The following is a 24,357-nucleotide window of genomic DNA, read 5'->3' on the forward strand; positions in this document are numbered from 1 at the left end:
TAGAATATCAGTACCAAAATGACAACGTGAAATCTCCAGGGAATGTGTCACTCTCACGGACCAAGAAAGTTCCATCTCTTCCTCCTGTTTCCATACAAAACTCCTGGAGCAGCTTCTCCGCCCTCTGTCTGCCGTCTTTCCCCATTTTCCCATGAAACCATTTCTCATTAAAATGACGATCCATGCTATTTAATGCCTAAATAAAACAGTTTTCATTATCGTTCCCACAGATACAGTGTTACTATGAAGTGGCAATTGTATTGCGAAGGGAGTGCAAAGCAGATGTGGAAGGAATGTCAAAGATTTGGAAAGAATTCAGAGAGAGACTGAAAAGGATGCAAGGAGTTACCAGAACCAGCACAAAGACGGAAGGTCTTCTAGTTTAATAGAAGAATTCAACATTTTGAAGGATTTTGATGAAGTGAATAAGGAGAAATGATTTCCCACTGATCGAAGGCTATTTAAGAAGAGGAGACAGATTTAAGGTAATGTCAAACAAACCAAAGGAAACTGAAAGAGAATTTTCATTTTTATGCAGTCTGATTTAATTTTACTATTGGAATGCAGTGTCTGAAAGGAAGCAGATTTGATAATCAATTTGAAGAAGGAAATATACTGGAAAGGAACAAAATTACAGGGATGTGAGAGAATACCCAGGGCATTGATAATAATTAGATACTTCTTTTAAAGAACCAGAAGGCTTCCTCCTGTTCTGTATGGCAAATCCACAAGAGTGGTGATGTGCAGGTTCACAGTAGCAAGCACAGTATAATGGTAAAGTGAAGAATGAGAATGTCAAAGACAAGCATATTTTGTATTTAGGGGTGAAACACACAAAAGCCAGGTAGCAAGATTGAATAAAACATTAGGGTTCCATTGGAATATTACATACCCCATTTTGAATGGATATAAAAGTATTTTGCAAAAGTGCTTTTGACCAGCATTGACTTGATGGGCCAATGGGTCTCTTTCTGTGCTGTAGACCTTCATAACTCGATAATGCTACAGCATAAAGTGTCCAAGTGTAATTTGTTACAGTCAAAATGGGGAATTTCAGAATTTAGCTGTTGTTCACCAGAGTTGTGGAAGTTAAAGGATAATGCGAAGAGGTCATCAAGACCACGATAAAGTAACCAATGATAGATTGCTTATAATGGCTAGTATGCTAGTAATGAAAGGGCACAAACTTGTGATAATCATCCAAAAAATATCAACAGAAGTTAGAAAATAGTTCTCAGTAGAGGGTGGGTAGAAGAGGAAATAGATAAATGACATGTTGTGTGATCCTAATTGATAACTGGAGTTCACTTAAGACTGATTTAATGCTGTCACTGAACACTGCATTTTTAAATTCATTAATAGTCAACAAGAGGAGGCTCATTTTTTCAATGCGCCACACTGTTCTCTAAAAGAGAAGAGCATGAAGATCAGCAAATGGAAAAAAGAGGGGACCACCTTACTCCATGGTCAACATGGTAGCGCAGTGAGTGTGTGTGTGTGTCTCTCTCCTTCCACTGGATACTCCAGTTTCCCATCCAAAGATGTACAGCTTAGGTAGATTGACCATTAAACTGTCCTGTATTGTCCAGGGATGTGCAGGCTGGCAGGGGCTTAGCCATGGTTAAATGCAGGGTTATGGGGATAGTGTGGAGGTCTGGGTCTTAGTGAGATGCTCTTTGGAGGGTTGATGCAGTGGGTCTGCACTATATGGATTCTATGACATGATGCTCGTTTCACTTCCTCTGTCAGAGGATAGTCTCCTAACGAAATGCTTCAATCATTTTGAGATGGTCCTTTTTTAATAAACACTTGACTCACCTATGAATAACATAAGGAAAGACAATACAGTTGCAATAATTGTTATTAAAATTGGTACTGGTTCAGTATTAATAGCAATCCTATACATAAATTCTGTCTCTGCAGCAGAGATCACCAAACCCTCTGAAGTAATACTCTGGTGCTGTCTTGTGGCAGAGGATAAAAGTGAAAGCAAATTATTTCTCTTAAATATAAATAGAGATTGTCAAGATGTGATATCACCAGAGCACAGAGCTTCTGACATGGAAACTAAAGTTAGAAACTTGACTACAATTGTGCTTTAGCTTTTGAAGTAGAGTGCATTTCCAACTCTCACTACATTATTTAGAAGACATGGAGGAGACAAAGAGAAATTATACGTGCAGATTTTCTTTTACCTTCTTGATTACACATTGAAAGACTAAAATGAAACCTGATGAATGCTGAGGGAGAGAAGAAAGGAGCAATAGGAGAGAAGATGGGAGAAAGCAAAATATGAAGAGTGGTACCTGGTTTCTTGTTCTAGAAAATTCATCATCTTCATCTGTTGAATCTGCAAAATAAAGCTTTCCATCTACTATCACACAATAATGCTTGTACCAGGCCTGCAAAAGAAATCAAAATGCATGATAATTATACAACCATTTTTTGTCAATAATACACAGCAAATATGTAAAACTGCACCAAATCTGTTATACACTTGATATTTTAAAAGGGTATTAAAATCAGAAGCTAGAAATGCAAGCACTTTGCACAGATCTGTCAAGAAAGGTTTTGTGTATGCATAACATTTTTAATAGATACAATTCACGAAAAGCAAATCTTATGAATGGGCCCTTGTATTTCTATGTATCCTAACATAGAACATTAGGAAATATGTATAGATCTTATACAAGCTCATTGATATAGATTCAATTTATGTCCTTATTTAAATTGGTCAGCTATATACAAATCACATCAATTTGCAAAGGATTTGATGTTGTTTAAATGAATTATTGGCGTGGCACAGTAGCTCAGTGGCTAGCATTGCTACCTTACAGCGTCAGGGACCCAGGTTCAATGCCAGCCATGGGTGACTGTGTGGAGTTTCCACATTCTCCCCATGTCTGCATGGGCTGCCTCCCACAATCCAAAGATGTGCAGATTAGGTGAATCGGCCATTCTGAAGTGCCCATAGTGTTCTGAGATTTGAAGGCATTAGTCATGTGTAAGTATAGGGGAATGAGTCTGGGTGGGTTACTCTTCGGAGGGTTGTTGTGGACTTGTTGGGCCGAAGGGCCTGTTCCCACACTGTAGGTATTCTATGATATTTTCAGAGATTTTCTCACATATGGCATTTGGTTAAAGTTAACAAACTTCTGACTTAGCACCTTGCAGTTATGATAAAGGATGCATCATTTATATATATTAATCAAATACTTGGAAATCGGCTTTCAAAATAGGAGCAGGTGAATGTTGGCAACTCCTGGGACTTTTTTGTTGAAAAACACAATGTCAGAGACCTTCTGGAATGGTAACCTAAGTTCAGCATTTGTCAGAAAGCAGGTGACTGCAGAATGCTGAGTTAAGAAAAATATGTTTACATTGGTGGATTTACAACAGGTAGGACAAGCATTCAAGGCTTAGTTGTCAGCTTAGAGGAATTTAGGACTGAGCTTTTTTTTAATTCTGCCTCATAAAAAAACTTGAGTTGAGATTAAAAGCAGGATTAGTTTCTCTCCTAGGAGAAATTTGGGGCGATTTAGGCAACCAATTATCTCAGTGGAAGGGTTTAATTTGTTAAGCTTCCAAACCAGGAATGTTTGGTTAGAAATTTGCAGGTGAGAAAGTTTAAGCTCTCAAACATGGGAAAAGTTCATGCCAACAGACTCATTGAATTGTCTTCACAGGTCATGGTAAACAAACTACAAGGAGTCATTTAGGTAGAAACTTAAAGAATTGAGATATGGGTATAATGGATAGTATTGAAAAATAGGTTGAAACTTTGTTTTGTTGTCTGTTTTAAGATCATCTGAGCTGCCTCCTATAGTTTGCTAGCTTTTTCTTTCATGTAATAAAGTTCTGCTCAGTTGTAAAAGAAATTCTGCACCTTCGTTTGAATGTGTTTCAGTGACCAACCACCGTATTAACTAACTAAACAAAAAAAAGTTCTATCAAGTCTGACTTGTCCATTAGTACCATCATAAGACAGAACTAGTATTTCAATGCATCTTTTAAACCTTAATCTTAAAGAAAATGTTAGCCATGTATCCCATATAAGACATAAGAAATGGTTATAAATACTGATACTTATGATTTTACCAGATCAATTGGATCCAGGAGATAAAGAAACCCAGATTTCTTTTCAAGTTCCTTGAAGGATGTATAAACAGTAGACGTACAATTCTCTTGCTGAGATTCCAATTTTTTGTGCTGTAAACAGTGACAGAAGTTTCAGAATAATAAACAGAATGACAAGTCGGTAACTGGCTGCAACACACTACAATTTCGAAGTGACACCAATCATTAGGAAGTAACCTCTCTACAACAGATGGTGGATGGGATAATAACAAAGAGAAATCAATAGAAATTATAAAGTAAATTAAAATAGCAATGGCAAAAAAACATTGGGAACTTAGTTGGACCTGCAATGAGCAAAACAATTAAATTATTATTTCACAGCATTATCCAATGTGGCTACATTCTGTGGAGAATCTGATTGGGTTGTAATGCTGCATAGTTAGATCATATCAAATTTGGGATCTGACTGGTATGCAGTTCGCATGTGCCAATCAGCCATATTGTTGGCTTACACCTTCTTTATTGTAATACAGATGACAACATTATACACAAATATTTTGAAATGTTTTACATCATGGAAAGGTGCAGTATCTGTGCATGTCATGCAAATAAAAAGCTGGAGATAGCTGGAATTTCTAAATAGAGGTCACTCCCATTCCAGCCCTGTCTATGAACTGGTTTACTGATAACCTAATCACCCACATATTCATTCAGATCATCTCGTGGTTTTTGTGTGCACTATGCTTGATAACCCAAACAAAAACGGTCAGTTTCAATCACCAGTCCCAAAGGTCTAATGTGACTTTAATTGGCAACTGCATGTTGATCGATATCTGTTTATTAAGCAGTGTGGATAGAATCTGAAACATACAATATATTCAGAGGAGGATGTGTTTCAAGGCCCAGTTCTGGTGGCGTAACTGCATATGGGACTCACTGTCCTAATCCCATTTCCCTGCTTTCTCCATTAAAGCCTTGCTTCATTTTTATAAATATGATGATTGGCTTGGCTTTAGTTACCTCTTTTGATAATAAATCTTTTTTTGTGTGTGTTAAATCAATTTTTTACTAACCTCTCCTGTTTTAACAGAGCTCTGACGCATAGATTTAAATCATGTAAAAACAATAAAGCCAACGTGACACTCTCACCTTAATAATAATTTTATTGGTAAGCTGTGCTGGAGATGGCAACTGTTCAGCATTTGCTTCAATAGGTTTGGTGATAAGCGCAGAGCCAAATGTTTCCTTGAACTTGGTGGCCATATGTCGCTGCTGCTCAACTGTACAGTGTTCTTCAATTGAAAGTATAACTGGGTACCTTAGAAAGCCAATGGTAAAATGAGTGCCACATCCTCTGTACCATCTATAAGCTGAATGGTATGGGCATTTACCCAATGAAAATACTTTGAAATATAAATGTGTATTAGCTAATTGAACCAATGCAAGAAAACAGGTACAAGACTGGAATTGGGAACTCAGTGGTGCAATGAGTAAGACACTGACCTTTCAATTTTAGAACCCAGTTACAAATTGACAAGAGAAACGTCCACTAGCTGTGAATCTCCTGTATGAAACAGCCACAATTCTGCCTCAGGCCTGAGACAATGGGGTGGGAGGCTCAGACCCAAACATCAAATTTAGCAGCACCCGGTGATATGATTCTGACAGGTGTAAGCAGGACTGGTCTGGGGCACTGGAAGCAATAGAAACAGGGTTGCTTCTGAAAAGGGTGGTGCTGAGGTATGTTAGTGAAGCAACACACAGGGAGTTTCTTTATTCTTCAAGCTGTAATCGGCATGCTTAGTGCATGAGGAGTTGAATATGTGCTTTGGGGAGAGTTGGAGGGATCTTTTCTGGATCTTGAACTGGTCCCAGGTGGAGAAAGGAACATTCATTCTTTCGTTTCTTGACATATTTGGCACAGAGACAGATTTTATGCCCAATTAAAAGCAGTGGGCATGTCCGAGAAGCGAGAATGCCCATCAGAGACTTTCCAGCTCCACAGGTGTAATAGGCTGCAATAAACCATGCTTTCATTAGGAGGTGGCAGTTCACCAACATTTTTATAAATCAAATTAAAAACTGGGTACCTCTCTTAGTGGGTTGTTTGTGCTTGAGAATGTGTGTTTGTATGCAGGTGTGAGGGATTGTGTGTAAGTTAGTGGGTGTGTTGCTTGCATTTACATTCATGTGAATACATATGTAAGCATGTTTTTGTGTGTTAGTGAGCATGTGTAAGTCTCAGTGTGTGTTTCAGTTAGTGCATGTGTGAGAATGGATATGTGTGAGTCTCAATGTGTGTTTGTGTGTGTGTATTAATGTGTGTGTACGAGAAAGATAGTGGGCAGAGGCCAGGTCAGGATAATCCTTCTACAGGACCATATCCACCCTCAGACAGGCAGAGGGAGCCTGTCAACCTACTTGGGCTACTGACTCCTCAATCTGCAGCTGGTGTCTGCATCTGGTCAGTTCACTGCCCTCCTCACACCAGGACCCTGAAACAGCCAGCGCCAGTGATGACATTAGGAAGACAGCACAGTGGCTGGCATCCATAAGCTGGGACGTGTAAATAAACATCTCTGTAGATTTCACATGTACGCCCTTCCATGGGAGTTGTTCTATTGTACAGACTGAAGAAACTCCATGAAAGCCTATGGACATTGATCCATCTCCCTCAGTGCCGGCTCAAGGAGTGAACAGAACCCCTGTTTATATCTGTCAGCCAGGGCTCCCTGATTGTACCAGGTTAACAGTCCCAATCAGGGATCTCATATTCTATGAGGTCCACCTGGCTGACCACATTATAATCACTGCACAGATCTTTCAGTTTGTTAAATGGACTGAATGTCTGATGTGGAATTGGTAGACCCTGCTGTGACAACAATATTCTGGCTGCTAAAATACTAAACTACACATTTGAAACTTACTCTGATGTAACAAATGCATGGGCTTTGATGGCATCAACAACATCATCGAACTTGATTTTGGATGTAAGTGTCCAACCGTGATAAATAATTGGCTTCCCATCTGGTCCATCCCAGCAATCCACTAAACATTTAAAAGCAAATGCAGATTGTTATCATAAAGAAAAGAGTGTATCAATTAAAATCTGAGAGAAACCAGGCAATTAGGCAGCACAGTGGCTCGGCGGTTAGCACTGCTGCCTCTCAGTGCTAGAGACCCCTCAGGTTGATTCCACCCTCAGGTGACAGTCAGTGTGGAATTTGCTCATTCTCCGTGTGTCTGTGTGGGTTCCCTCTGGTTTCCTCCCACAATCCAAAGATATGCAGGTTAGATGGATTGATCATGCTAAATTGCCTGTAATGACCAGGGATGTGTAGGCTTGTTGGATTAGCAGTGGGAAATGTGGGATAATGTGAGGGACTGGATCTGAGTGAGATGCTGTTTGGAAGGTCACTGCAGACTCAATGGGCTGAATGGCCTCTTTCTGCACTGTAGGGATTATATGATTATTTTGAGATGTCATTCTCAAAGCAAAGCTCTAAGTTAAGAAGAGATCAAGGACGGAAGCGATTCCATATGAACTTTAAAAGAAGGGCTCTCAATGTGGGGGTTGGAGTGTGGGTTCTTGAGCCAACATTTTGGGATCATGAGGGCCAAGACAGTAATGGTTGCCAGACTCAGGCAGAGTTTTTAAAATTTATTCACAGGATGTGGGTGTCACTGGCAAGACTAGCATTTATTGCTCATCCTTATGTGCTCAGAGGGCAGTTAAAAGTCAACCACATTGCTTGTGGGTCTGGAGTCACATGTAGGCCAGACTAGGTAAGAATGGTAGTTACTTTCCTGAAAGGACATTAGTGAAGCACGTGCAATTTTCCTCTAACAATCAGCAACAGTTTCATGGTTATCACTGGACTCTTATTTCCAGAGTTTATTTATTGAATTTAGATTCCATGATGTACCTAGAACATTATTAGCATTTCTGGATTAATAGTCTAACAATAATACCACTAGACTATTGCCTCCCCATAAACGAAACAGCTCGCTGCAAGACTGTCATTTTGTTCAAACTTGCAGAAATGGCCAAAATGACTGAAACTTGAGGTTTTCCCTGCAGCAGTAAAAACATTAGGTTTCACACACACTTTTTGAATCACATTGTACCCTCTACGTTCCACAATCCTTCCTTTTAACGGTGCTCCTCCATTCCACTCACTTTTAGAGACTTCAACAATCCCACCCACCAACCCCATGGCTCTACTGTTCTCATGAGGGGTCATGGCAATCTTCCAGTTTTGCAGTGGGGTCGCAGTGGGAAATAGGTTTGGCGGGGGGGGGGGGGGGTGGCCTTGCTTTTCAATACTTAAAGACATGGAGAATGTGAGCATAGTTTTGTTAATGTGGTCCGAGTATGATAAAAAAAGATTTAGGTTTCTTTCCAGACATATTCAACTTACACTCAATACATCGACACCCCATTCTTAGACATCTGGCATAGGCTTCTGTCGATGAATCACTACGGACCTGGTCTCCTGTGAGGTATCTGTGGACAGTCAGTCACTTCAGTAAAAGGCTTGGCATCCACCATTTTACAAATTTGAGAATATTTCAATATTGAAAGAAAGACACATGAATACCTTTAAATAATCATCATGGTGTACATGGATTTCCAAAATATGTTTGATACAGTGCCATACAGAGTTGAACCATTCTGAGTGTGAGCAAAGTTAGAGTCCATAGAACAAAATGGAAGGTAGTGGCATGGATATAAAATTGACTGAGGGACAGGAAACAGAAAGTAGTAGCTGATGGATATTTTCCAGATTAGAAGGAGGCTGTAATGGAGTTCTCTAGGCTCAGTATTGGGATCTTCCTTTTGTTGATACATATAAATAAACTAGATCCTGTTGCACAGGAGATAATTTGAAATTTGTGGTTGGGAGTATTGTAAGGTATGAGGAAGATAATGCCAAATTTTTTAAAACTCAGAGACAAATAGGAGTGGCAAATAGGAACTTTAATGCAGAGAAGTGTGAGGTGGTACATTTTGCTACAAAGAACATTGAGAGATAGTGAAAATTAAGCAGATAATATTCTAAAGGATATGCAGAGGAGCAGAAAAATCTGCTTGTATTCATGCATGATTCATCAAAAGCGGCAAGAAGGGTAGACAGAGTAGTTAATAAAATATAAAATTTCTAGGCATCATTATTAGGGCAAAGGGTAAAAGAGCAAGAAGATTTTTATTGAACAAAAGGAGTAAATACAATGTGAGAAAATGTTTTGTTCACTTGTCGAGTAGTGTCTGGAACTTAGCAGCTGGAAGTGGTGGAGAGAGGTTCAATCGAGGTACTTAAAGGGACATTGGAGAATTATTTGAATCAAAACCATCTGGGGAGAAGGCAAGAGAATAAAGTTCACTTGAAGAGCTGGTGTGGAAGTAATGGACCGAATAGCATTCTCCTGACTGGAACAATTCTGTGATTGCTTTTCATCTTTATTACGACTTGTTATTGGAGGACACTGTGAAGAAATGACAAACTGGGGGCAGGGTCTGGGAGGCTGAAACTTGCTGTCATGGAGATGTGTAATATAAAACATTAAACTGTCATTTAATTGCCTGTTTCATTGCATTTGACATTTTTAAGAGGCAATTTTTAACTACAGTCAAGTACCCTGTCTAACACAGAGCGTAATTTGCCTTGCAGTGTCACCATATGTCACTTCACTGAGACTGAGACAAGAAAGCCCCAACAAAGACACTGGATTTGTTGGAGGTGTTGATAACCTCCCTCCTAACTTGTCAATGAAAGGATGATCCATTCGGATCTATTCTAGTTACCTGCATATTAAAGAAATTATTCTCTTGGGTTCCTTCAAAAGGACTGAAAGAAATCGTGCCTGAAATGAGCCAATCAGCTTGCTAGAGGAATTTACTGAGTTTTGAATTACATTTGACCAACTGGAGTGATGGAATGTGACACACCTCAGGGGGTGGACGCTGAAAATGGATCAGACACTGTTTGATACAATCTGCAGTAGGGTGACGTTTTCTTCCCCCTCTCTTTTCTGAACATTCCCTCTAAGATCTGAATTCTGTTTTTACTGAGAAAAAGTGTCCATGATCTTGTAGTAGACTGAGGGGTTCTACCAAAAGCTTTCATTGACCAACCAGGTCATACCCTCTACCTGTCTTCATCTGTCCCCACCTCACCACCCAGGCCCCGCCATCGCCTTTATCTGCAGCTCCTCCTACATCACCCCCAGTCCTGAAGAAGGGTTACACCTGAAACGTCGACTTTTTCACCTCCTGAGGCTGCTTGGCTTGGTGTTTTTTCCAGTTTGTCTACATTGGATTTTCTACAGCAGTGATTCCAGGAGAAATGAGATATACCAGCTACAACTGAAAAGCAACTGCATCAGACACAGCCAAACAACCAGATGCAATCAGTGAATCTTTATTGATATTACCATTTTATTTGGTCAAGATTAAAGTTGTACGTGCTCAGGGAATGCATACGTTTGTGGACATTAGTGGGAAGAAGGATGTATTTGCAAATTCTTAACATTTTTTAATATTTTTACCGAAGTGGATTTTAGGAACTTAGGAATTTTGAGAATGCTTACCCGGTTTATTTCTTACAAGATTATTCACAGCCCAATAGATACTGAATTGGCTATATCACATCCTTTTTTTTAACATTTAAAGTCTCTGTTACAACCAAGCAGAGAGTGGGAAAAGAAAGCAGTCAGTTCACCCCTTCTGCCCTGCCTATAACAAGCAGTTTTGGTCTGCGATACTAAAAGGATAACAAACATTCCTTCATTTTTCATCAGGAGGGGAGCAACTGTATGTGGGTGACCTGACCTATGTTTTTGTTCAGTATTTTATGATATATAAGTCCATTTTAATCACATAACCAGAAGATTAAATTTCCTAATCCTAAAAACATACATATTTATGTTTCAAATAATAGTGCTAACTGATTGTTGTCCATCAGTGCTGATTATTTCATTGAAGAGACAGCACATTGTTTTAAAAATGTATCCAGCCTTGTTTGAAAATGAAGACACACTCTGGTCCTCGAGGTTAAAGGTTATCAGTGAGCCTCATTCAGATTTCAATGATTAATAAAAGATCTTTATTAATGAATGCACTTTCAATTCAAACAACTAAAAAGATACATTCATCTTTAACTTATAAAAGAAAACCTTTAAAAATGGGCAAGGTAAATAGCTTACGTGTTATGTGATGATGAGATCCAATAATGTGACAATGGGTTGTTCATGTCCTGGGGACAAATAGAATCATACTTGGTATCCCAGATGGTATTTTCTCTTGAAAACAAGTAGGTCAAAAACTGAAAAATAAAGAATAAAATGAAGAGCTATTACAGCAAGCTAACCTTCTTGCAAAACCATCGAGATTGAGGATGCATTTTCAAACCATGCAGACCTCCATTGCCCCAAACTTTATCGCCAAACTGCACTAAATTAGCTATCTTCATGGAAGGTTGCCCTAGAATTAGGTCCAGGATTTTTGATAACTGGGGATTCCTCTCCAGTGACCCCTTCACCCCCATATGACATTCCAATTGTGTGGATGTGAGGAAACAGCAGAATTAGGGTCAACCTCAGCAACTTCCACACAGTTAAAAAGGGGCTGTCAGCAAGATGAAGGTGAGATGCTATGTACCACCCGAGTTTGGTTAATCTCTGAAGAATGAATCAATTTGCAAAGGGAAAGGAGAAAAATGGTTTGTGGAAGGAAATCAAAAAGGCAACATTCCAGCTAAACAATAACCTAAGGAAGATCTGGCACTATTAATGGTACATCTCTAAATGGACCAAATCTGAAACAAACTCACCCAGCACAACAGGCTGCATTTTGTCCAGGCACGTCAGCCTCCAGGCTATTAGACCTTTTGACCTGTGAACAGCACATCTCCAGGAGTGTTGGAGGTGTTGCTGGGCTCTCCAGTGAATCACTAACATCCTTACAAATTCAGAATCATTGCTTCTTGACGTATTAATTCTGAAAAGGAGCTCTTCATGAGCTCTGTGTGTGAACTCCAGCTCATCATAGCATAATAAACGTTACTGTCACTGGCAACGTTCTTGGAGGTCGTCCCAATTGACTGGCCCGATTTCAGGAGAAAAAAACAAACTCTGCTACTGGTTCTGCAAGTCTGTGCTCAAGATTGCAATTACTGATTTGGAGGACCTCTGAGGAACTTACTGCAATCAGATTTTTCACTCTTCCCCTTACAAATCAGTTGAAGTTTCGATATCATTCCCTCAAGGAGGGAGTTAATATACCTATGATTAATTGCAATGTTATACTGGGATTTAGGGTACAAATGAATTGAAGATTTTACATCCATGATTTTTATTGCTTGCTCTTAATTAGAGATGTTCTTTTAATAATTATGTCTGTGTGATATCTCCTGAGAGTGTTCTTCTTTCAGTATTTTTAATGATTCTTGTGTGTCTCACTCTACCCTCCTTCCATCAAACATTTTCCGACCCGGGTTGGTAAAGTTCACAAGATCAAGGCTTTCCAATCAAACTGCACAGAAGATTTCAAGACTTTTCTGCTTATGGCTGACACAAACAAAAGTAGTATTTCAGACTCAGGATGGTGCTGACACCCAGTGGCTTCTCTGGGAATTACAAATATAGAGATCTCACATTGAGTCCAGTTTCTGGCTCCAGTTTATTCACTTCAACACAGTCCCTCAGCATTGCTCACCCGACGTACATGGAGATGACAAGGACACACAAAAAACCAATAGTCCTCTCAGCTGGCAGCCTGCACAGTTGGGTCTAGTCCATAAGGAAAAGGAGACTAAAGTCTCAGTTGGGATCATTGATTTATATCCGTTTTTGTGATGTCCCATCTGACAGTTTCTACGTCTACAGTGAAATGTCCAAAGCAGGATTTAAAGCTACCTGTATAGGCTGATCAAATCACTGTCACACAACTGATCAATCTCCTGAATATAGAGAAAAGTAGAATGTGCTACCTTTGTATTACTGTGAATCAAATGGATCATGATGCTACTGGACAGCTACAGATAAAGGACAATGATTTAATTCCTGTAGCACGTTCAACACAATGAATGTCCCAAAGCACTTCACAAGAGCAAAATTCCAAATTCAACACTGAGCTACATAAAGAGATATAAGGACATGTGACCAACGGCTTTGTGAAAGCTGTAGGTTTTAAGGAATATCTTAAGAGACAAAAGCAGAGAGGGCAAGGAATTTCACAGCCTAGGGCTTAAATTAGTGAAAGCACAGTCACTAATATGCAGAATACCTAAAATCAGGGATGATCAAGTGGTCAGAATTAGTGGCGCTCTGAGGATTGCGGAGTTGGAAAGAAATTTTAGAGATGGGGAGGGTGAGGTGGTGGAGAGATTTGGAAATAAGGATCAAGTGTTTAATCTCAGAATGTTGCTTGACCAGGAGCTAAGGCAGGTCAGCGAGCATGAGTTGACAGGTGAACGGAATATGTTGTGAGTTAAGAGACAGGTGACGTGTGATTGTAGGACGCAGAAAGAGGGAATCATTTGGGGAGCAGGGGGGCTTTGGAATAGTCAGTTCTGGTGAAAATAGAGTATGTTTGAGGGTTTGAGAAGCAGCTGAGCTGAGGTGAGGGAGTGAAGTTGGGTCATGTTCGAGAGGAGAGAACTGGCAGTCTTAGCATTGGTGTACATTTGACCTTTGCAACACATCTGAAGGCTACGTAGACATGTTTTGAATAGTATGGGTTCGTCTCAGATGGTTGTCGGGAGAGAAGAAGTTAGTTTATAGCTTGGGCAATGGAGTTTGGATTGGGGACCGAAGATAGTGGCTTCAGTCTTCTCAATATTTCATTGAAGGAAATTTCTGTAAATCCAGTACTGGATTTCAGAGAAGCAGTCTGTTGATTAAGCAACAGAACAGGAGTCAAGGCAGGTGGAGGTGAGGTAGATCCGGGAGTATATGTGAGAACTAATGCTGTGTTTTCATGAAAAAGAACAGATTGAAGGAAAGTGAAGCAAGAATGCAAAATCCTCACATCCCTCCAGGAGCTGTGGTCAGTAAAGATACCAGCAGAACCATGTACAGCTGGACACTGCTGTGCTGGTACAGATCAGGTGACAGACAACTGAGAATTCAATTCTTTGTCAAACCCTGCCTCCGATAGACAAACAGCGTTGACCTGAATGCTGATGGAGCACTGATGGTATGCTCTCCTTTTCGCACGGGTACACAAAAACCCCTGCCCAGGCTGAACATAAGATAACCCTTTAGCCTACTGAGTTTGCACGATATGCAAAAATATTTAAAGGCGCTGTGCACTTAAACAAATTGGCCTTGCATTGTGAAAAATTAAAGGCTTATAAGAATGATGTCAGGGATTAAGGGCTTGATATGTGAGGAGTGGTTGAGGATTCTGGGTCTGTACTCAATGGAGTTTAGAAGAATGGGAGAAGGATTTCATTGAAACTTACAGAACACTGAGAGGCTTGGATAGAGTGGACGTGGAGAACCTGCTTCCGCTATTGAGAGAGTCAAGGAGTCAAGGGCACAGCCTCAAAGTGAAGGAAATACTATTTAGAACTGTGCTGAGGAGGAAGTTCTTCAGCAGAGGTGGTGGATCTGTGCAACTAATGACCCCTAGAGTCTTCTGCGGCCAAGTCACTGAGTGTAGTTAAGACAGAGATGTATAGGTTCTTAACTGGAAAGGGAATCAAAGATTGGGGTTAAGATCAAATGGTAGAGTGGGTATGATGGACTGAATGGCCTCATCCTTTTCCTATCCCTTATAGTCTCACAATTCTGTTTCCAGCAAATCTCTCCAGTAGCTGCCCTGCCAAATCTCGGAGTTTTCCCTGCAGTCATTAGATGGGACAACAATCTTCAGTGTAATGGCAGGGGTCACAAGAGGCCATTGGAATACATCATCACCTTGATGTTCCTGATGTTTAAAGTCACTGCTATTCACCCCATCTGAAAGAGATTTACCTGTACTTCCACACATGTCATCTACTGTGTCTGTTGCTCATGTTGCGGTCTTCTCTACACTGGGGAGACAGGCAGAACCCCAACTTGTGGAATGTTTCAGAGAACATCTCTGGGACACAGGCACTAAGCAACCCCACTGCCCTGTGGCTGAACACTTTCACTCTCCCTCCCACTCCACCAAGGATATGCAAATCCTGGGCCTCCTCCACCGACAAACCTTTACCACCCAACGCCTGGAGGAAGAACGCCTCATTTTCTGCCTTGGGACCCTCCAACCACATGGGATCAATGCCGATTTCACCGATTTCCTCCTCTCCCCTCCCCCCACCTCATTCCCGATCCAACCTTCCAACTCGGCACCACCCTCTTGAATGGTCCTACCTGTCCACCTTCCTTCGCACCTATCCACTCTCCTCTCCAACCTATCACTCTTACCCCCCACCGTTATCTACCTATCACATTCCCCACTACCTTCCTCCCCGCCTCACCCCTCTGCCATTTATCTCTCAGCCTCCCTGGGTCACCCCCTTATTCCTGATGAAGAGCTTATGCTCGAAACGTCAATTCTCCTGCTCCTCGGATGCTGCCTGACCGGCTGTGCTTTTCCAGCACCACACTCATCGACTCTGATCACCAGCATCTGCAGTCCTCACTTTCTCCTACTGCTAATCATCAGGGTCACTCAGTGGCTGCCATGACATAGGAATGAATTGATCTATTTCAGATATACTAGCAGAAGAATCCTCATTTGGAAGAAAGGTTACTGGATCCAAAAATTAACTCTAATTTCTCTCCACAGATGCTGCCAGACCTGCTGAGATTTTCCAGTAATTTCTGATTTTTGAATCCTCCTTAGGGACTGATTCTACCCCCTGCTCCCTTCCAAGATACCCCATTACAGAGGCTTCTCCCCAGGGAATGTTCTTTTCTTATCTGAAATCAGACCGTGATCAGGCATTTGGTAAATGGAGCAGAAGAAATCCTTCTACCATTCAACCAGACATTCAGATCTCCAAATATTGACAGAATGAATTTCGGAGGTATAGTTAGTAAGTTTGCAGACAACCCCAAAATTAGAGGTGCAGTGGTCATTGAAGAAGGTTACCTCAGATTACAACAGGATCTTGACCAGATGGGCCAATGGGCTGAGAAGTGGCAGATGGAATTTAATTCAGATAAATACGAGGTGCTGCATCTTGGGAAAGCAAATCTTAGCAGGACTTATACACTTAATGGTAAGGTCCTAGGGAGTGTTGCTGAACACAGAGATCTTGTAGTGCTGGTCCATAGCTCCTTGAAAGTGGAGTCGCAGATAGATAGGATAGTGAAGAAGGCATTTGGTATGCTTTCCTTTATTGGTCAGAGTATTGAGTACAGGAGTTGGGAGGTCATGTTGCAGCTGTACAGGACGTTAGTTTGGCCACTTTTGGAATATTGCATGTAATTCTGGTCTCCTTCCTATCGGAAAGATGTTGTGAAACTTAAAAAGGTTCAGAAAAGATTTACAAGGATGTTGCCAGGGTTGGAGGATTTGAGCTATAGGGAGAGGTTGAATAGGCTGGGGCTGTTTTCCCTGGAGCTTCGAAGGCTCAGGGGTGACCATATAGAGGTTGACAAAATTATGAGGGGCATGGATAGGATAAATAGACAAAGTCTTTTCCTTGGGGTGGGGAGTCCAGAACTCAGAGGGGATAGGTTTAGGGTGAGAGGGGAAAGATATAAAAGGTACCTAAGGGGTAACTCTTACATGCAGAGGGTGGTGCGTATATGGAATGAGTTGCCAGAGGAAGTGGTGAAGGCTGGTACAATTGCATCTGGATGGTTATATGAGTAGGAAGGGTTTAGAGGGATATGGGCCAAGTGCTAGCAAATGGGACTAGATTAGGTTAGGATATGTGGTCGGCATGGACGTGTTGGACCAAAGGGTCTGTTTCCGTGCTGTACATCTCTATGACTGTCTGACTCTAATTGCCATTCAGCATTGTCAACAAGTTTCATAACAAGTGCAGTAAAACGAATAAGAATATTTATTTGTTGAATTGTACGAGGAAATTTTAAACAGGAAGAAGAATGCTGTGTGTTTGTAGAAATTTGTAGAACATGGAGGGACAAGGCTGAGCAATCCCTGATGATATTGTTTTAATGATTCTTCCTTTTCTGCTGTGCCACCCGCTGTCATCCAGGGAAAATCTGAAGCACATCTCTGGCACATCAGCAGACACCGACCTCTCTGTTAACTTACTGCTGCAAACTGCCTCCTTTGCTATTCACAAAACAAAGTAAGGAGATTCAGTATCACATGAAACATTGCTGATTTTGTGAATGTTTTAAAATTTATTCACTCATGGGGCATGGGCATTGCTGACTGGCCAACATCTCTTGCCTGCTGCTACTTGCCCTTGAAAAAGTCGTGGTGAGCTGCCTTCCTGAACTACTGTAGTTCGTGTGATAAAGTCCAGTGAAAAGAATAATAAAATACAGCACTAACTCCTCCCAGGGTCAGGGTCCCTGGTTCAATTCCACCCTTCAGCGACTGTCTGTGTGGAGTTTGCATATTCTCGCCACGTTAGCGTGGGTTTCCTCCGGGTGCGCTCCAGTTCCCTCCCACAATCCAATGCTGTGCAGGGGTTAGGTGGAATGGCTGTGCGAAATTGCTCATAGTGTTCAGGGATATGTAGGTTAGGTGGTTTAGCCATGGCAAATGTGGGGTTAAAGGGATAGGGTAGGGAGTTGGGTCTGGATGCGATGCTGTTCAGAGGGTCAGTGTGGACTCGTTGGGCAGAATGGTCTGCTTCACACTGTAGGGATTCTATAATTCCACAAACTCAGACAGCAGCTGTGACGTCAATGTTTTGCACCAATGTTCCTCAGAGAAGAATTTGACATTGAATAACTGTAGCCGGTCAAAGATTTCTCTCTTAATTTAGGAAGAAAATCTTAAATTTCCTGACTATTCCTAATTTATGGAAAGGTGAATTGATATGATGAATACAAATCAAAAATATTACAATGTAAAACATGTTCTAAGACTGTAAATGTGGAGGCAATCCCCTTTATTAAAATGTTCTCCATATCAAAGCTCTCCTCATAACGAAATTCCCAAGTGGTTGACATCTTCCTTACTAAATCTGCACATGTACAGAATTCCCCCAAGTTAAAACTCCCCCTAGGATTAAGCCTCCTCCACTGTGGAACTACCATAACTAAAACTACCCACGCTATCCGTGGATTATTGATAAATCACGCTAATGAGATGCTGGGTCTGGAAGCTTCTAAAGAATCTAAAACAAAGGCTTCAGTCTAATGCCCCAAAATGTTGGGCAGAAACTTGTTGCAGGATCACTGGGGGTGTGTCTTGTCCACCAGTTGGAGAGCTGACATAAATGATGTGTCTTTTTGGGAAGCCTCACCAAACTCGATGCCAACCAGTCAGCAGGACACGGGGGGAGACCTCAGGAGTGTACGGCAGAAGGGGTGGTAGGGAGAGGTCCCACAAAGAGGAAGGCACAAGGCTATGACAGACCAGCAACTTAGCAGCGTCAGTGAGGCTGCTGCTGGCAACGTTCCCTTCACAGAGTCCCAGGAGCTCATTGAGCAAGTACGTCCACAGCTTCATAGTAGAAGTGATGGGGTCCCAAAATTGGGGAGTACATCAGGTCCCAGTAATTGACGGTCCATTGGGCCTACTGTGGGGACAGTGAGGAGGGGCATGGGGGAAGCAGGAGCAGCACCATGGCCCATGATCATGGGAAAAGAGAGGGGCAGGCACTTTGGGAGAAAGGGCAGGGGGTTGGGCTATCCCTGGGCACCTCAGTCAAGGACTGGGTTGCCTATGATTGGCAGACTCTCTTGATCCAAGCAGCCCCCACAGTTTGCTATGTTGTGTTTGGTGACAGGTCCCTCCTATACTGGCAGTGGGGTGAGGTACTCAAGTGGTCATGAAAGGTAGCAGGGAAAGCCTCCACAATGGGCCTTCCTACTCACTGCTTAATCCCGTCAGAGACAGGAAGGGTTTCAGGTGCACTGCCACCTATTGGTTTTAATACCTTTTCCACTTTCAAGCTCCCCATCAGTGAAATTAGCCTGTCTACTCTATTTCTATCTCTACAGATGCTGCCAGACCTGCTGAGTATTTCCATCATCTGTTTTTATTTCAGATTTCCATCATCTGCATATTTCATTTTTGCTTTAGGAAATTATTTCCAAACTGTAAAGTGAACAGTGTTGAATCATGGACTGCCATCTGTAGAAGCAAGATTTCCCAAGCAGACTCTTTGCTTTTCCAATACTACCACAGTGACTTCACCTCCAAATTACTAATTGTCCGTAATGCATTTTGCCTTATTCTAGAGTTCTGAAAGAAGATGTAGAAATGCAAATACTTTTCCTTCAGCACTTATGAAGCAGAGTTACTGACAAGTTCCTCCAGCAACTGTGTGCAGTGTTTATTCTCACATTGTGCTGACTTTTTCTCTCATTATGTACTCCTATGTCAACATTTCTGTTGGAGACTCTCACTATAAGCCTGTCACACTGGAATCACACCAGTGGTTAGCCTGTGTCCAAGAGTTACATTTGGTCCTTACTGTGGAGACTCTTCTATACTCCAACCAATGCTACTTCTGAGTTGTGAAGTGTTCAGATATTTGCTTTTTAACCAGACATACTGACTGGTGATATGGTGGCTCAGTGGTTAGCACTGCTGCCTTATAGTGCCAGGGATCTAGGTTCAATTCCAGCCTCGGGCAACTGTCTGTGGAGTTTGCACATCCTCCCCGTGTCTGTGTGGGTTTTCTCCGGGTACTCTGGTTTCATTTCACAATTCAAAGATGTGCACTTCGGTGAATTTGCCATGCTAAAATTGACCATAGTGTTCAGGGATGTGTAGATTAGGGGTAAATGTAGGGGAATGGATCTAGGCTTTGTAGAGTTGAAGGGCTTGTTTCTACACTGTAGGGATTCTATTAACTTAAAGTTTTAAAATGAGGACTGAAGCCTTCGGCCATGCTCGCACATAACTATATTGGCATTCCTTCACTGTTGCTGGGCCAAATCCAAATAACTCCCTTCCTAACAATACTTTGTGACTGTACTTACATCACACAGACTGTAATCAGTGATGGGCAATAGACAACTGGCCTAGGGACAGATACATCCTGTGAAACCATAATAAAATTAAATCTCCACAGCTTGGCCTTATGTATGATTTCTTGCTCTCTAATCCCTCGGTTCATCTAAGGAAGGGGTGAGAGCAGGCTCCAGTTTCCTGTTTTAACTAAAGCCCTAAGGCCCTTGAGGAGATGTCAAAGAGATTCAATACAGTGCAATCAAGGAGGAGAGGTATTTGTTATGAGGAATGACTAGGCAGTTAGGAGCCTCTCTGGATCAGAGAGGGTTAAGGGGTGTTAAAAATTTTAAAAGGGTTCCAGTAAAGTAAATTCAGAAACAAATATTTCCACTTATTAATGAATTAGTGACCAGAGGGCACACTATAAAGACCATCACTATTCCTTTACATAGAAGGTCATTGAGGTGTGGAATATTCTACAAAAAACAGTTGTGGCAACTGTATCTTGAAGAGATTTTAAAAGGCAAATGAAACACTCAAAGTGGGTGTTTGCAAAGTAATGTAGAATGGGAATAAATGAGAAAAAACAACACAAGAGTGACTGACTGAGAGGCCAACTTCAGGACAGTTATGATTCTTCAAATGAAGCAAAATAATTCTGAACCTGCAGAAATGTCTGAGAGTTAATGACAATGTCTCCCTCAGCCTGGGAAATCAAGTGAAACATGAGCCATTCTCAGGTGAGCAGCTACAGGGAGGCTTGCACCGAATTCAGGAACAAGAAGTGAGGGGAAGCAGAAGATATTCATACAAGACTCGTGTGGAATTATTGGATCAGCTGTGGAAGCTGCCAAGAGTAAATTTAAGAATTGCAAACGAATGTGCTTAAAGTCATGAATTTTTAGCAATCAGTACACTAGATATGATTGGATATGAATAGAAACTGAGAAGTCAAAAAGATTGGCATTTTTAACCATACATAATTAAATATGCTGTGCATCACAAAACCTTACATACCTCATCAATATAGAAGAAGGGTTCATTTGTTTCTCTGTAAGTATCATATATCGACTTAGTCATCAGCTCCCGAACCTTTTTAACATCACTGGCCCATGATTCCTATATTATAGAGAAAGCATGCATGTGAGGTTGCATTGAAAGAAAATTTCAAATGACATGATTTTCAGTAGATGAAAATATCCAGTACAGGAAGGCTGTATTATTTTCTACTAATTATTATCTTCATAAAATGTCAGCTCAGCTTCTGTAGTTTGGAAAGGAGGAAGTCCTTTACCTGCAGTAAATGTTGCCAGTCCATACTCACAGCAGGAATTTGAAGAGTAGGAGACAACTCCCCAAATTTGCTGGCCACCAATTTTCTACTATCTATAAATTCCTCGCTGGGACACACCACCCCTCCCTCACCTATCCCACATGCTGCAACATTTGCCCTAGAGCAACTATATCAGCCTTTGCCCTCCCTTTTGGTAAAGAAGGAGTAACAATGTTGACAGGAGAAGGCAGTTGGTGGAGCCACTCAGACAGAGCTGCTCTGAACCAGTTCTGGACACCAGGTTGGCCACATCCAGAACTGGGACTCCTGTCAAATTCTCTCAGCCAATGCCAGAAGGAGCACTTGTATTCCCTGTTGTGCCATAAACGTATCTTCTGAAAGAGAAAGGCATGTCTATTCAAGGAACAGCTTGCAATGATCAATTGAAGAACCGTTAATTAAGCCCCTCAGCATTTTACTCTTTCTTTCACCAGTAGGTTAGCATGGCAATTTACAAATTGATATAACATTGCTGCCAGTTTCAGGTAGGAGCACTGGTCACCCATTTTGGGAGCCATTGCATGAGCTGAAACAAATTTTCATATGTGACCGCTCCCCCCAGACTTTAGTGGAACCCACCAGTGTTAGCAGTAACTCATTTCAACAGGATCTTGATCAGATGGGCCAATGGGCTGAGAAGTGGCAGATGGAATTTAATTCAGATAAATGCGAGGTGCTGCATTTTGGAAAAGCTAATCTTAGCAGGACTTATACACTTAATGGCAAGGTCCTAGAGAGTGTTGCTGAACAAAGAGACCTTGGAGTGCAGGTTCATAGCTCCTTGAAAGTGGAGTCGCAGGTAGATAGGATAGTGAAGGCGGCGTTTGGTATGCTTTCCTTTATTGGTCAGAGTATTGAGTTGGGAGGTCATGTTGCGGCTGTACAGGACATTGGTTAGGCAATGTTGGAATATTGCATGCACTTCTGGTCTCCTTCCTATCAGAAAGATGTTGTGAAACTTGAAAAGAAAAGATTTACAAGGATGTTGCCAGGGTTGGAGGATTTGAGCTATAGGGAGTTGCTGAACAGGCTGAGGCTGTTTTTCCTGGAGTATCGGAGGCTGAGGAGTGACCTTATAGAGGTTTATGAGGGGCATGGATAGGATAAATAGGCAAAGTCTTTTCCCTGGGGTCGGGGAGTCCAGAACTAGAGGGCATAGGTTTAGGGTGAGAGGGGAAACATATGAAAGCGACCCACGGGTCAATGTTTTCATGCTGAGGGCGGTAAGTGTATGGAATGAACTGCCAGAGGATGTGGTGGAGGCTGGTACAATTGCAACATTTAAAAGGCATTTGAATTGGTATATGAAAGGAAGGGTTTGGAGGAATATGGGTCAGGTGCTCCCAGGTGGGACAAGATTGGGTCGGCATGGACAGGTTGGACCGAAGGGTCTGTTTCCATGCTGTATGACTCTATGACTCTATTTCAAGACATGGACAAAATTCCTTACACTACCTCTCTTCAATGGCATCAATCATTTTTGATTAAAATGTTCATCTAATTTTGAAATTCTTTCTCACCCTTAAATGCAAATTATGTTTCAAGCACAAGTTTGTCGTATCTTGTATACCAATCTCGACATTTATCATTTTACCTTCTGTTCATGGAGTAGAAACCGTTGGAAATCATGCAGGTACAAAACTGAGGCAGTGGCCCGATCTGTTTTTCTGCAAGGAGAAAGCAAACTAAATGTTAGAGAATGAGGAGGATCTGTGATCTGATTAACAGAGCTGGGTACTACACTACCTCATCAATGGAAGCCAATACTTCTTTGTTCTAAGAATTTTGTATTCTAAGGAATGCTGTGTTTTCCTTCTGAGTTAATTGGGAGCATATCTTTGAGCAGAAAGAGACTTGAAAACGAGTCTAGGCTTATGACCTTGTACAGTAGGAGGGTACGCTCCATTGTCAGAGGTTCTACCTATTGGATGATATGCTAAACCTCAATGGACCTTGATAGCGAGGAACTGTTCCCTACTACCCTAATTAGCATTTTGCCTTGAATCAACATCTCACACAGGGTACTTTGCCACCACCACATTGCTGTTTGTAGAACCTGAGGGGGCACAAATTGGCCAAACTGTTTCCTACCTTATAGCAATGACTACATTTCAAGCATACCTCATTGGCTGCAAAGAACTAATGTCCTGAGATTGTGAAAGGGACAATAAAAATTGTAAGGTTTTCCTTTCTGTATTGGCATTTCAAGTGAAAAATTGGTAAGAATGAAGATTGGTTGAAGGAAACAAATCATTGAGGACTTGTCGGGGACTGATGTCAGGGCAAAACACTGTGGATTAAAATATTATGTGGAGTGTACAGGGACTGGTCTTGAGCCCTCTATTCTCCCAATCGTAAATTAGCAAGATTGATTTAGAATGCAAACAGCTCAGATTCATTGAGGAACCTGAGCTAGGTAGGGGCAGTTCAGTACAGAGAACAGTAATGGAGACCATGGGAGCTATCACTGATTGTCATTAAAAACCATTTGTTCACTAATGTCTTTTAGAAAAGGAAATCTGCCATCCTTACTCAATCTGGCCTAGATGTGACTCTAGAGCCAAAGCAACGTCACTCTTAACTGGCTTCTGAAATGACCCTAGCAAGTGCTCCAGTGGAAGGGCAATTAGAGATGGGTAACAAATTCTGAAGAATGATCACTCGACCGTGAACATTAAGTCTGATTTCTCTCCACAAATGCTGCCAGACCTGCTGAGCTTTTCCAGCAATTCCTGTTTTTGCAACAAATTCTTGTCTTGTCTTTTACGTCCCGTAAAAGAAAACAAAATGCAGTTAGACTAAATGTGTAAATGAGCAAATCAATGTCTGGTGAAATGACAGTGGATGGGTTGACCCCCAGCAAAAGGAGGTGCAATGACTTCCAATATTTACATCATTA

At 41.4% G+C, this 24,357-nt stretch overlaps 1 protein-coding gene across 1 annotated transcript in view; it reads right to left on the bottom strand.

Moving 5' to 3' along the window:
• The window catches only part of plcg2 (phospholipase C, gamma 2), a 202,550-nt gene that overhangs the window by 47,183 nt on the left and 131,010 nt on the right, over positions 1–24,357 (bottom strand). Inside the window, exons 8-16 of the mRNA XM_043706657.2 lie at positions 23,053–23,125; positions 21,143–21,244; positions 11,284–11,402; positions 8,499–8,584; positions 7,005–7,125; positions 5,227–5,395; positions 4,099–4,209; positions 2,307–2,402; positions 15–196 (exon numbers count right to left, since the gene is read on the bottom strand). Coding sequence (XP_043562592.2) covers positions 15–196; positions 2,307–2,402; positions 4,099–4,209; positions 5,227–5,395; positions 7,005–7,125; positions 8,499–8,584; positions 11,284–11,402; positions 21,143–21,244; positions 23,053–23,125 — 1,059 coding nt within the window. The remainder of the gene's footprint in view (positions 1–14; positions 197–2,306; positions 2,403–4,098; positions 4,210–5,226; positions 5,396–7,004; positions 7,126–8,498; positions 8,585–11,283; positions 11,403–21,142; positions 21,245–23,052; positions 23,126–24,357) is intronic.

This window comes from Chiloscyllium plagiosum, unplaced genomic scaffold (assembly GCF_037043375.1).
Source record: "Chiloscyllium plagiosum isolate Xiang-an unplaced genomic scaffold, Cpla_swu_hap1 HiC_scaffold_17, whole genome shotgun sequence".
In the NCBI taxonomy this organism is placed as follows: domain Eukaryota; kingdom Metazoa; phylum Chordata; class Chondrichthyes; order Orectolobiformes; family Hemiscylliidae; genus Chiloscyllium; species Chiloscyllium plagiosum.